This window comes from Alternaria burnsii (assembly GCF_013036055.1).
Source record: "Alternaria burnsii strain CBS107.38 chromosome Unknown 753, whole genome shotgun sequence".
In the NCBI taxonomy this organism is placed as follows: Eukaryota; Fungi; Ascomycota; class Dothideomycetes; order Pleosporales; family Pleosporaceae; genus Alternaria; species Alternaria burnsii.
The window spans coordinates 355,171-368,979 of NW_024066118.1; the positions used below are offsets into that span (position 1 = coordinate 355,171).

Below are 13,809 nucleotides of genomic sequence, written 5' to 3' on the forward strand. Positions count from 1 at the left end.
TCAGCCACGCTAAGCAGGCACAAGTGCGCCTTGCTCCAACCTTCCCATCGACACTACAACCTCGATACTCTATACGACCTGATTATCCGATTGATACCAAATCCATGTTGTAACCTACATCAACCCCAGAACATTCAAGTATCTTCTTTTAGCCATTTAGAGACCATGGACGCTAGCGCCTCCAGTATCAATCCTTCACAGCTCCCATTCGACCGGAATATCACTTTCCATGACTCTTCGTTCTTTCGAAATCACGGAAAATCGCGTACTCTTCCATCACCGGAAAAGGTAAAGGGGATCGCCAAGGCAACTAACAAAAACGCGTGGTTGAGGAGTCGACCACCGCCGGTAATATGCGAAGATCTCGGTTTGCTGGTGAAATATGGAGAGGAGATTACGATTGCGGAAGGCCAGTGTCTCCTAGCCTTACGTCAGTTGCTTCCTGATACTGTACCGGTTCCAGAGGTGTTTGGATGGCGCGAACACGATGGGCAGGTATTCATCTACATGGAGCTCGTGAACGGTACGACATTAGAAAAGAGTTGGGACAACATGAAAAAAGAGGACAGAATGGCGGTCTGTCATCAACTACGTCATATGGTTGATGCATGGCGCAATTTGAAGCAAGAGGCTAAGAGTCCATTCGTCGGTAAGCCAATATCTCCGCGCTCAAAGGAGAATAAAGCTTGCTTTGGCCATGTGCTTTGTTCTTGACGTAAATACTTGTAGAGCTCTTGATGAGAAGATTTTGACTTACCATGCAGGCCATATTGGCGGACAGCCGCTTTCAGATGTCATCTTCGATTCCAGTTTCGCAAAAACTCCTGGACCTTCCAAAATGTATCAGCATTTCATGATTATTTCACAACTCATTTCGGCCTGAGCAAAGATTTCGGTGTTCAACCACCACATAAGTTTCGACACCACCTCCCAGACCAAGACTCTATCGTCTTCACACATGCGGATCTCCATCCCAGTAATATACTAGTCTCCGTTGTACCTAATCCCCGCATCGTGTCGATTATAGATTGGCATCAGTCGGGTTGGCATCCGGCATACTGGGAGTACTGCAAGGCACGTTCGACGGCTCGTGTTGGCGAAGAATGGGAAGCCCAATATTTGCCAATGTTCTTGGACCGACATGATGATTATTATTTCAACTACTTTTGTAGCTGTTGGTTCTAGGAAATCTCTCAAGCCTTGGTAAACTGATGCTTTGCCACTGATGTGGCTGCCTACAAGCGCCTCACCCCCACCAAAACGCCAAACCAGCCTTATGTCTCCATCTCTCCACATGCACACCACTACGATGCCACGAACCATCAGTCTTGTAGTCTTCAACTCCCCCCTCTTCCCCGCGCATTGGGGTCTATGGATCCCCCACCTCTTATCCGATCTGCATGGCACTGGAACCTACCTAAACGCGACCGGCGACGCAGCAATTGGCTTCACTGTAGAAATCGAACGCAACTACAAAGTCGGCGCTGACGGTCGACGGTATCAGTTGCTGCCTCTGGGCGACGTCGCAGACGAGCACGTTACTGACACGCAAGGGGATGGAAGTTGGTCTGTTGACAAGGTTGCGAGAAATAGACTTGAAGAAGTTGTGCTTAGAGTAGAGCCGCCTGGACCAAGTCTCGTAGCTACTTCCGGTGAGGGACCACGAAAGAGAGTAGAGATAAGGAATTGTCAGACCTGGATACATAATGCGGAAAAAGCGCTTGTGGAAGCTGGCATTATGGACCACACAACCTTGCAGAACGTAGAAAACGCTCCTCAGAATTGAATCCAGAGAATGTGAGACGGACGCGCAGAGACCTAAGACTCCAGTATTACTGTGTAAGTACGTGCTTGGATCCTTGCGCACCTTCTTTCAAGGTAGTCGAGGCGATTTCACTGGACGAGGGCTCCAGAAGGTGATAGTACTTTGGCCAGCTTGGCTACGGTATGTCAGGGTCGCACTCTCCTTCCACTACTGCACGTTCGACTCACCTCAAGTTCTTCCCGTGCTTCATGCCCATCATTGGCAAGGATAACGAAGATGCGGAGAGGAAACATGAGATCGCGCTGGAATATGCGGAGCTGGGCGGTCTACATCCATGTCCTGTAGGGACGGTATCGGAAGTGGCGGATGTGATACAAGAGTGTATTGAGAATGCAGATATTGATGGCTGCAACATCGGCAGCGTGACGAATCCAGGCAGCTGGACGGACGTGGTGGAGCTGCTTGTGCCGGAGCTTCAAAGACGAGGGCTGTACTAGGACGATTATGATGTGGCCAGAGGCACTTTTCGCGAGAATTTGGTGGGGTCGAAGGAGCTGCAATCAGATCATTATGGCGCGAGTTTCAAGTGGAATGAAAACGCGACGTGCGAGGTGAAGAGGAAACATGAGAATGGTGACAGGGGGGATAGTGGAATGGAGGATGAGACTTCAACGTAGTGCGCTCTAGATCACTACCAGCTCGTGGTACTAATGGATGATCAGGCAGTTCCCCCAGTGAAAAGAACCTTAGAAGTCCTGGATGGGTGGCCAAAGTGCTCAAATTGCTGACGCAGCAATCCAGGAAGGTACAAGGTGCCCCAATTTAGCTTCCAGACAGGACTTTGACGATATTTGGACAACAACAACCCCATCACCTACTGCATCACCGCCCCGCAACGACCAATGGATGCTGGTTACATGATGGTCGTGAAGCAATCATCATGTGGCTCGCTTCACGCCTCTCTCGATCGCGCGCTCGCCCACTCTTCTATTTTGCCGTTGTTCTCCCTTCCAAATCTTGCCGAGTGGATAGCAGCGGTTGGAAGGAGTAACACCATGATGCATAGGTTTTCCACTGAGAAATTGCACTGATAACCGAGGTGTTGATATTGTGGGGACAACTGAAGGGGGTCACCCTAGTCTAGCTCATAACCAAGAGCGCGACAACTAAAATAGTTTGCTCACCCCGTGTCACCAAGTAACACCCCAGGGCAACAGATGGGTGCATGGATGCCAGCACCTACAGGTACATGATCGACCACTACGACGCCCTGCCTGAAAATCTTCTGTTCATACTTCTAGACAGATACCAAAGGCACAACGTCGATCCCAACTACGACGATCTGGTCGCTCGATCGTCCATCACAATTCCGTCTTCACCATCTCGCCATGACCCCGAGCTCGATGGAAGGCGGCACTCAGGACCAGCGAAACCATGACAGCCCAAGGACCGAGACCTGTCAGCACACTTGGTGTGTTCTCACCTGATGCCAAGCCAAGGCCCCACGCGCTCATTGCGCCGCATGCGAGTATTCCGAGCTGGTACTTGTCGCTCTTATGTATATGGTAGAAGACGTTCATCGCGATGCTGTAGACTAGGCAGGCGACTATAAGACGAATTGGCTTCGGGTCGTGGGAGAGAGGCGAGAGACGAGCCCACTGCTACTCATATGTAAGTGTTGTCCTAGTATTTTGCGCAGTAGTACTAACACGTTGCCGAGAACCATCAGACCACGAATAGGATAGCAACGACAACCGTGGCATGGCTGTAGATACGCTTCCAAATGAGTATCCTTCGACTGCGGATCCATGTACCATGGACGCATCGTGCCATGCGTTTATGACCAGACTGGAGGTCGTCGCTGTGCCTACAGCAAAGACCCCTGTGACCCATCGCCAGTTTGTCGCCGGTCTCTGGGACCGCCTCGAGAGGACTTGTGTGTTCCGATCAGCATGATAGCAAGCACTGGGAGAGTGTCAACAATCGGCATGGTGTGTGGCTTGCCCGGCTTTGCAGCTACTCACTTCTCCTTATCTTTTTCGCTCTTGACGTGGCTCAGGGAATCCATTTAGTGCCGGTATAGGTGCAGGTATTGCTGAGGAAGAGTTGTGGATATGCGATCGCAAAGCGGTGTTCGAGGCAGAGGTTGAGCTGAGGCGCACGTCACTGCCAAGCTCCCGCACTGCCTCACTGTTGCAACTTCGAAGCTTGAGATCAGGAAGAAGCGGCTGCACATCGACATAGCTCTGCCATCCAGAACACACCGCCCTTTCCTGCGAACTGGCATCACGCACCCTACTCCAAGGCTCTTTGTACTAGCTCAATCAACGACAAAGACAGCCAATCGCTCGCAACCAACTCAAGATGGGTACGTCAATAGCGACTCGTCTTCCACCGCAAGGTTGACCACAGACTAATGTTCCAATGTAGGACTGTTCTTGAAGACGGCGCAGACCTTTAGGAGCAACATCCACGAGCCCCGCTACAATCCGTATGAATACCCGCCTCCACAGGGACAGTATGGAGCTCCACCGCCACAGGGACAGTATGGGGCGCCGCCTCCACCGGCACAGTACATCCAGGCTGCATTCCAGTCCAGCGAGTCTAGTTGGTCGATATATCGTGGTTTCAGCTACTTGCATGCCCGTGTTATACTTCAACTACAGGACGAACTTCGGTGTTTGGAGGACAAACTGGTAGATCTTGACGAGATGGATCTCGAGAATAGTAATAGAGATCATCTGATGTCTCGGAAGGACGACCTGCAGCAAGCCAGGAGAGAAGAGAAGGAGAGTGTACGTGCGGGACTTATAAGCACTATACAAGACAAGCTTGTCAACTATAGTACGTAACATCCCCACAAATCATCCTATAGTAATAATAATCTAACTGCATTAAGATGAGATACTAGCAAAGGCGCGCGATCTTAACGCCTTCCAACGGCCGTCGAATCGTGATTACTATAGCTTTCGCACTTGGTTCTGGAATGAGAAGCCACGAGGAATGCCAGGGATGGACTCCTTATCCATAATCAACAACACGGGCTCCGAGTGCTTCGCCAACCTGAACTCCGATGAGTATCTGTCTGACAAGTACCCAAAGCTCCATGTCCAGCCAGAGGCCGACCTGCGCACATGGCGTGGTTATCTCGATGAAATCTGGACGCTATTCGATGGTCCTCTCGACTTCATGAGGGTCGCCGTCGAGAAGGCACAGTGTCTTCCTGGATATCAAAGCTCCATTCGCAAAGTCCTTCGGGGCGCATGTTCCCTCAGTCCGAAGGTGCTTGCATTACTCATGACAGCCAATTTGATCCCGAGTGCTCAAGCCCAAAGGCATGATCTTGTACGGGAATGGGGGATACGTACTACTGGCGCAGTCACCGGAGGTTTTAGTATCCCGATCGCTGCAATGGACCCCAAAACTGTCAGTCCTGGCCTTTGGTGGGGACTGATTGCAGCCTGGGTCGTCACAACGGTGATGTTCGTTGCGACCAACACCTACGTCATTCCAAGGGGTCATCGGATGCGCTACTTGTGCACGTTATTGCTCGTGGAAGGGCTTTTCGTGGTTGTCTTTGTGACGGCATTGATTCACGATCCAGTGAAGATGGCGACAAAGATCCTCGCCAACATGCCTGTTTTGACTGTCATCATCGCTGGGCTGTTGCCGCTTGCTTTCGATTAAGTCGAGAGGGGAGGTCAAGGCGTGAGGGGAGAGCAGGTGGTTTATTGAAGCCTTGGCGTGGGTTTGATTTTCTTTAACGTCCGTGGCGTTTTCCCGGCTTTCTATATACACGATTTCAGCATGACCCCAAGTCAGGACTTGACTTGACTGACAACGAATTATCAATGAAGCTCGCACAGCCTCGTCTGTGGCAACTTCGTTTCCCAAAACACTCTGCACAATGCTGGCATTTGAATGACTCGGCTCATCGTTCGTGTACCATGAGCACGCTTGACACGTGCCATTACACGTGGTGCATGTCATGTTCCATAAGGTCTGACATATCCCCCATACTGACTATGATACCAATTCTTTTCTGGAGGTGCGCTCAAGCTTAGTTTGGACAGAACATCTCGAGTACAAGTTCTAGCAAGGGTACATTGGTCTTGCTCAAGCGCTGCCCCTGTGCTTACAAGGAACCATGCCTTTCACGTAGAAAACCGAATAGCGCGCCAGCCGAGTCAGGTTTCAAGTTCGTTGAGAGATGAGACAGGTCGGAAGAATAAGGTAGGAAGATTATAGTTTTGATGGGGCTTGTGGGTTGTATCTCTTGTGGAGCGGTGGGCATTTAGCTACGATGAAAAGCGCGATGCGGATCCAGGCGACGCAATGCCTATATCGATTACCGGCGCGTCTATTGCCCAAGCCAGAGGTTCATGGAGTTCATCTCTTAGCTCGGATTCATTTTGCTCGATTCAATCCGATCGTCGCTCTATAACGCTGAGTAGTCGAGTTTGTTGGGGGTAGGTATGTCGCGTATTGATCACCGTATACAATAGAAAACTCAAACAGGTATAGGAACAACATGCCCTAGTTTACCGCCTATGTCAGCTTCTAAGGAAGGATTTCTAAAAAGACTAATAGTACTGTAGACATCTAGACTCCCTATCTATGTCTAAGAAGGTCTTAACAGGCTTCATTGTAGTAGGTATAAGTACTTTGCTCTTGAGAGATGTTCAGTTCCTCTATTCAAGGTAGTGACGTGGTTGAAGATCATTCAGAGGAGCCGCTTCATGGGCACAGAACTATGCTGCATCAGAGAGAACGGGCTTGGAAAGAAGGCAGAAGTGCATGCAACTAGAACTAGCAACAACGCCATTCCATTAGGCTGCATTGATAGAGTTGTAGTGCTTCCGTGGACAGCAGGTAAAGCTAGTGTAAAGTCACATCTTCGCTGATTACACGCATCTTTCCTTACAAAGTCTCGGTCGTCGACATCCCTTCCTCCATTCATCTCAACAGAAACAAAGGATACATCGTTCTTGGTAATTCGCGAAGATACCCGCTTCAACAGTCCCAGCTTACCAAATCTTGGGCACAAACATGGGCGTCTCCCTTTTCCACTTTTGATAATCCTTCCGATCACCATACCTCTCATCATACTTATTCTCACTCAACGGCACCCCACTAACCTTGAGCAGCAAAAAGCTCACAAAAGCCGGACTAGCCGCACACATACCCGCAACCAGCACCTGTCCGCCCAACCCCCCACTCAGTCCCAGCGCCGCCTGCGCCGGCTGCCTAATCAGCAACCCCGCCGCCGCAATCGCAATACCGCTCCACAACGTCGCCTCGCCAAAGTAATTCGGATGCCGAGACTTGCTCCACAGGCCATGTGTCAAGAACTCTTCCGAGTGCTTCTTTTGTTTCTTGCCTTGGACCCAGGCGTCTTTTTGGCGGTCGGCGACGACTTCAAATGTGAGACCGAAGACGAAGATGGCCAGGCCGAGGATGTCGGTCAAGTAGGGTTTTGAAGATACGGCTTTGCCGAGCAGCGAAGTTGCGTATGCAGATCGTGGAACGGAATTGACTAGGATGACGGGGAGAGTGCACAGCGAGACCCAAGTTGCCTGCGCGAAGAAGGCGACGAAGAATTTGGGTGGTGAGGTGCGGATGGAATCAAAGCGGCTGTCCTTTCCTTCATCGCTTTGGATGCGCTTGTAGAGGTAGGAACCCACTGCATATCATCATTAGTACTTCTGTTCTTTCGTTTCTAATTTACTCATTTAGAGAAAGAGAACATACATCTCGTTGCCCATACCCCCACCGCAGCACTCAATAGCGCCTGTCTCCACCACCACGTCCCCTGTCCTAATCCTTGGCTACTGAAATACTCGGTTATCCCTCCTGTAATTGTCCCAGCGGCTCTTGCGCGCATATAAGGCAAGACTAGACTGAGCGCTGTACAGGACAGGTATGTGAGGCTTCCAGAGAGGTCATAGTAACGTTCTGTCTGCGCAGCAATGGAGGGGACTGCGACGGCAGCTTGGATACCATATGCGAGTGCGACCGAGGGCACGAGGGTGCGTAAGAGGGGGTTCTTGAATGCGGTTGCCCGGAGGAGGGTTTGGAGAAGTGTCATAGTGGGCGGTTGGAGTTAAGAAAAAAAGACACGAAGCTCGTGTTACCGACGGGACTCTAGCATTGAAATATACTCGCAGATCAAAACATCTGTTGCGTTATGCATCTGGCCATCCTGGAAGCCTAACCAACAAATACACTCTTTGGCGGTGCATCCGGCGCATACCGTTGTACCAAAATGTCTGGCGATCTAGACTCGTAGTTGGGATCGATGCCGTCATTTCTCGCCTATTCTCCACCTTGACAGGGGTACGGAGCTCAAGCTCCCGGATAGCGCGTACAGTGCATGAGAGCTCGGTGCGATCGGACGCCGGCGGACTCGGGTTCAAGATACGAGATCCTGCTTACGTGCATAAGAATTCATGTGTTGACGTACTGCATCGTTGTGGTCTCAAAATGGATGCAAGATCTGACTTGGCAAGAATTGTGCATGTGAGGAAGCCCAGAGGCATATCGATGATCTTCGCTGATGGGTTTGCGCTGCATGTGAAGAAAAGACGCCATGCAAGTGTTATACCCAGCCATGCAATCATAAACGGCATCCACCAACCCCACCAATATACAAGGTCCTTGACAAAGAAAGCCAACAAAACCAGCAACAGCACAACACGAACCCAATCCCCTTCTTCCCTCCCAATCACCCCATCATCCCCAAAAGGTGTCGACTCCCACTCTTTCTGAGACCCTATCTCCGAAACGCAGTCTCGACCTCCTTAACCCCCCAATCAATCTCCACCTCTCCACCATAGACATCTTGATTAATCGCCGCCATCCTCTCCACAACACCCTCGTAATATCTCTCACACTCCTTGAGGACCTTGAAAACCAAATCTTTACTAATATTGGGATCATCCGCGTCACCAAAGTGCTTGTCAACGCGCTTCTTGAGGGCCTCGATACCTTTGCGGAGTTCCTTGGCGTCATGCGAATGCACTAGCTTTTTGAAGACGGAGCGCGAGTGCGAGGAGCGCTGGGCGATCGCCTGTGGGGAGGCGCCGGGTTGAGACAGGAGGGTTTCGGTTGATTCGATGAATTCCTGCATTCATTAGACATACTCACAGCATTGAGACAACAAGGACTACGTACCAAAAGTTTCCCAAGTGGTCTCCGAATAACCGCATCAACATAGAGACTCATATGCTCACTGTACTCTTCGTTCGCCTTGCTCTTCCAGAAGTCTAAGACAGCCACGGTTCGCGCGTCCACTTCTTCCATGTAGTGGTTCATGTTTTCGATGAGCAGGATGTGGTAGTTGAGGGCTTCTTTGTCTTCCGGGTCACCCTGGCCCTGACTTGCCATGACAGTAGGGGATTCTTTCGCAATGACCTTCAAGCTCTCAAACATGGCTTTGTTGATACGGCTATACGCGTCGTTGACCATACGTCGGATCTCTAACTGATCGCCGCCTTCAGCAGCAGAGGGCAGCATGTTTTCGATTGCAATGGAAAAATGGGGGAAGGTTTTCATGAAGGAGATTACGCCCTTGCGTTTCTTAATCTTGACTTTTGTGTCTTCGATCGCGCGGATTTGCTCGTCTAGGAAGCGGTTGAATAGGCCTTGCAGCCGCTCATGTATCTTTTGTAGGTTTCTTGTTAGGAAATCCTGGTTTGTCTCTTCAATGTCGAGAAGTTTGCGGTCGACCGCACAAAGTATGCCTACACCTTGCCTGCAGACGATTAGTGGGGCTGTAACATTATCATGCAAGCTATAACTTACAAAGGATCGGCTTTTGTAGCCCAGTCAACAAGACTCTGTATCTCAGCCGGCCAGAAGGAGAATATCTCCTCCATGACTCCTGTCACGTGCTTTGCCATGGCTCGGTCCGCCTCAAACTGCTTGCGTATCCAGAGGTTCGGTCCACGGCGGGCTTCTGGGGGTGCGGCTTGCACCGCCTCTGGAAAGTCGAGCGAATCAGTTGAAGTGGCATGGAAGAACTCGGTGATGAAGTTCTGCTCCGTCAAAAGAACGGGGCCAGTGTCTTCCAGCACCCTAGCGAAAACATTGAAAGCATAGAATTTGCCATCTTGAGCGGCTGGCTTTGCCTTGCCTTCCTTCTCCCCAGAAGCTGATCTCAGGCCACGAGCTAGGGTCTGACTCCGCTTAACGGTCAGCTTCCTTGCCGCACCCAAAGTGCTAGTGGTTGTTTCTGGCTCTTTTTCTTGCGCGGTAAAGAGTAGATCTTGTTCCTCACCAGTCGGCTTCCTCGCAAACCGTCTCCATGCCAGAATATTGTCACGAACTTCCTGTTGGTACAACTGCGCTGCTTGCGTCTGGTACATTCGGAGTAGTGAGTCCCATGCAGCCCTGTCAATCTCTTTGGCGAAAAGCATGACCGGGCTCAACATCCACAACTCGCTTCGGCCTGCGTCGTGTGCCTCGACATTCTTTTTCAAAGATGGCTCAGAGCCTTGATCAAGTCTCGAAAGTGCATCTTTCGTCGACAGGAAAGCTGCACCGAATGTGATATCCATATGCTTCTTCAACCTGTCCAAGAACATGGCGCCCTCGCCAAGGTACCTGTCTCGTTTCTCTTGCAGGGCCTGCATGGTTGCCAAGTCGCTATTGCCAAACCCGGGTCCACTGGTGATTGCACCCGAACGAGCTCCGGCAACGAACGCAGGGTCGATGGTGATGAGCGCTTTGTAGAGTAGAACCAAGGAAGATTCAATATCCTTCAGCCCATTGATCTTACCTATAGGAGCACGTCTCAAGGGCTCCAGTTGGTCAGAAGTAATTGAAATAGTGTCGACTAGCTGCCGGAGTTCGTGTTGCAAGAGTCGCTGGTTCGCAGTCTGCACCTGCAAACCTTGACTTTGCGCTTCGATGAAAGCGATGTCGTCGTTCAGGCTGCTCAACTCGACGTTGTACAAGGTAAGCAGGCCTTCAAGCTCGTCGCATTCTGCGATGGCGCGGTCTAACATGCGCTCAACAGCCTCCACGCGATCGTCCTTTTGCTCCAGATGATTGAGCCAACTCCCTGCTTCCACGCGGGCAATCTCGCGTTTGATATCGTTCTCCAGAGATTCAATGTGCTTGGAAGAGAGCTCGTTGTTTCCCCATCCAAGCTCAGACAAGATACTCTCAAACTCCAAACCCCGTTCATCGATGATGCTGGGATCTATGCCGAGTTTCGATATGTTAACAATCTGCTGGTTAGACCTTCGCTTCTTTCGGCGAACTTCCGGCTCGGGCTCGACAGTTCTTGATGCTGCCTTCTCTGGAGGCGGTGGGGCAGGTTGCTCTTCAACCTCTTGGACAGCGCCACCCACAGTGTTGGTGGACGGGCCAGACACTGTCACGGATGGAACTACCTCGGTGCTAACACGCAGTGGCTCCGTGGGTTTCGTCTCTGGTATAGGCTTAGGAGGCTCTTCAAGCTTCTTCTCAACTTCCTCTTTGGGGGTTTCTTTAGGTGTTGGCCGCTGAGGCACAAAAACAGCGTTAACACCATCTGCTTCATCGGATGTCTTCGTCTCCTTATTGAAGAGTTTCGCAGCAGCTCCGCCAGCACGAGGCTTGAATGCACCTGCCGCTGCTGCGGCCTTACGGAACCTGTTTGCTGGACTGTCGCTGCCTATTGTCTTCTTGACCATCGGTCCAAGGCCAGGGCGCTGCGATCCTTCGTCCCCTGACTCTTGGGGCATCGAGTTGGTGCGCTCGACAGGTGCAGGCCGCTCAGGCGTAGTCGGTTTTGCTACAGGCACCGGTGCTACTGGTGACGCTACTTCCTCTGGTGGGGGTGCTTGTGGCAATGGCGCTGTCGGTACCTGCGGAAGTGGTGCTGTGGGAGGTGGCGTAGGCTGTGATGGCGGAGGCAGTGTTTCTGCTGGAGGTGCGATGTTTTCCTGAGAAACAGGCTTCAGTCTCTCCGGTATTTCCTGAGGTCGTCTCCGTGGTGGTACCTCCATTGGTGGAGCAGGTGAGCCAGACGGCGTATGGAAAACCGAACGTGGCTCTGCGCCTTGGCTATCAACACTTCGTTGCGACAAATTGGATGGACGGGGTTCCATGAGCGGCCTCCTCCTCTGGGGAGGTTCTTCTGGAGGCATGTCATCATTTCGAGTGAAGTTTGAACTGGTGTTGCTTTGTGCAGTACCAGGTCTTCCAGCGCTTTGGGCCGTTCCTGGTCTGAGACCCCCGGGCGACGGATCTCTCCTAGGGGAGGGGTACCCATTCTGTCTGCGTGGGTCTGGTGGCGCAATACCCGGAACTGCGCCATCCATAGAAGGCTCATCAAAGGACCTCTCTGATCGCTGAGACTGTGCATCTTCACGTGGCGGCAGTCCACGTCCTGGACTAAGACTTGCTGGGAGATTACCGGAGTCCGGTGTTCGTGGTCGACTAGCGAATTCTGAAGTTGAGGATTGTGGTGTGAGATTCCGTGACGCGAATTGCGGTACTGGTGCCAGAGGGCTGGGTGCTTGGCCAGGACGAGGCCGGATGCTATCACCGCTAGGCCTAGAGCGGATGCTTGGGTCCATGGACCGCTTTTGGCGGAGATCGGGCATAGATGGTGCAGCTTGAACTGAATTCAGCGGCGCAAATGGCATAGGCCTACGGGCATTGTCCCCGGTGCTTGGTCTACCCGCATCGTCTGGTCGTGCCGGTCTCCTTGGGCCATCCAGCGCTCCTGGAGGTCTGCGGAAGTTTGGGTTTGCTCCAGGCGGAAGAGCCTCGGACGATATAGGCGGAGATTCTCCGGGTCTCCTCGGGGGTGGGCCAGGCGATTTTGGAGGCATGGGCCTTTGATCTGGAGGCCCTGGTCGTCTTTGCGCTGGGCTTTGGCCTCCCTGGCCACCAGCTGCAAATGCGGCTCGTCCTTCTGGCGTTGCCAGTTGCGGCTGTCCGTTGGTCAGGCTGTTCAGCTCCGTCACGTTGAATCCGGTCAAGATGGGAAAGTCTCCCTTAGTGTACTTGTTGAAGATCTTAACCATACTTCCAATAAAGAACTCCTTCTCTTTCGCAGTGCCAGCTTCCCAATAGTACGGCTTGCCAATCGTCACGGTGAAGCCCTTTTCTCCAGCCCATAGCTTGCGCTGTGCCTCGTCTTCATTGGCGGGAACAAGATGTGTGTAGTTCTCCACGGCCGAAAGCTCCTCCATGGGCCAGGATTTTCCGATGGAGAAGGTACCATTGGCATTCTCCCTGGCCTTGTGCAGCTTGACTCTGCCCGTGTTTCGCACGGATATCATGATGATTCTGGCCTTCTTGTTGTTCGGAGCGGAACTCGGTGGGGGAGGGGACTGGGGGTAGCTGCCATCTTCTTGGACGCGGATGTGGGTGATGTAGGACTCTTGGACTGGCGTGCGTTAGCTTTTACTACAGCATACCGAGCCAGACGCCAGGGACTTGTCAGACGTACGCTGGCCTGAATCATCCGTCTTGGAGAAGCAGCTCTCGGTGATTCTCTTTCGCTCGTCGTCGAATCGCTCGGCGCGCGACATGCCCGAGGGCGTAGAGCTCGTGGCAGAAGGAGCGCCCCTCGAGCTGCCAGGTGGACGCTGTGCAGGAGCTCGCGGATCCCCCGCTCCGTTGGTGTAGTTGCGTGGCCTCCCCTCCATCTTGGTATGAGGCTATCTAGGAGACGGGTTTGGTGGTTTGACGTATGCGTCCAAGTGCGCCGATTACTGCCGCCGGGCGCTAGCGAGAGGTCCTCTGGGAGCTGCCATGAATCGCGAAGGGTAGGAAATGAGTCTTGCGATGCCTGGTCGGTAGGGCGTCAACGAGAGGCAGCGGCGGTGTGTAGCAATCGGAGCGTCCAATGCGGCAGGCCCAGGACAAGTGCTACCAATGCGCAGCACGAGAGAAGAATGTGTGGTTGGGGTGAAAGCACTGCATCAGTTACTGTGCGGAGAGAGACGTCTGGCGTCGTCTACTCCATGTGAGACGGCAGGCGCGCGGGACAGGGATCACGCTTGCAGTCTAGCGCCATCGAGGCGCTGAACCATTCCGCTTGC

At 52.3% G+C, this 13,809-nt stretch overlaps 5 protein-coding genes across 5 annotated transcripts; 3 read left to right on the top strand and 2 right to left on the bottom strand.

Annotated features, from left to right (window-relative positions):
- Positions 1–165: 165 nt before the first annotated feature.
- GT037_008228 (uncharacterized protein) lies at positions 166–883 on the top strand (the record flags this gene model as incomplete). The annotated part of the gene is made up of 2 exons (XM_038933275.1): positions 166–649; positions 765–883. 2 exons carry the CDS (start codon positions 166–168, stop codon positions 881–883), a joined length of 603 nt encoding a protein of 200 aa, XP_038783940.1.
- A 426-nt stretch (positions 884–1,309) lies between these two features.
- Positions 1,310–1,786, top strand: GT037_008229 (uncharacterized protein; the record flags this gene model as incomplete). The annotated part of the gene is made up of 1 exon (XM_038933276.1): positions 1,310–1,786. One exon carries the CDS (start codon positions 1,310–1,312, stop codon positions 1,784–1,786), a length of 477 nt encoding a protein of 158 aa, XP_038783941.1.
- A 2,343-nt stretch (positions 1,787–4,129) lies between these two features.
- GT037_008230 (uncharacterized protein) lies at positions 4,130–5,452 on the top strand (the record flags this gene model as incomplete). Its single annotated transcript, XM_038933277.1, has 3 exons — positions 4,130–4,133; positions 4,196–4,609; positions 4,665–5,452. The coding sequence occupies 3 exons, from the start codon at positions 4,130–4,132 to the stop codon at positions 5,450–5,452; spliced, it is 1,206 nt and encodes a 401-aa protein (XP_038783942.1).
- A 1,340-nt stretch (positions 5,453–6,792) lies between these two features.
- On the bottom strand, positions 6,793–7,853 carry GT037_008231 (duf-domain-containing protein; the record flags this gene model as incomplete). Its single annotated transcript, XM_038933278.1, has 2 exons — positions 6,793–7,448; positions 7,517–7,853. 2 exons carry the CDS (start codon positions 7,851–7,853, stop codon positions 6,793–6,795), a joined length of 993 nt encoding a protein of 330 aa, XP_038783943.1.
- Positions 7,854–8,537: 684 nt separating this feature from the next.
- On the bottom strand, positions 8,538–13,413 carry GT037_008232 (exocyst complex component protein; the record flags this gene model as incomplete). Its single annotated transcript, XM_038933279.1, has 4 exons — positions 8,538–8,888; positions 8,939–9,518; positions 9,569–13,151; positions 13,215–13,413. The coding sequence occupies 4 exons, from the start codon at positions 13,411–13,413 to the stop codon at positions 8,538–8,540; spliced, it is 4,713 nt and encodes a 1,570-aa protein (XP_038783944.1).
- Between the last annotated feature and the right edge of the window lie 396 nt (positions 13,414–13,809).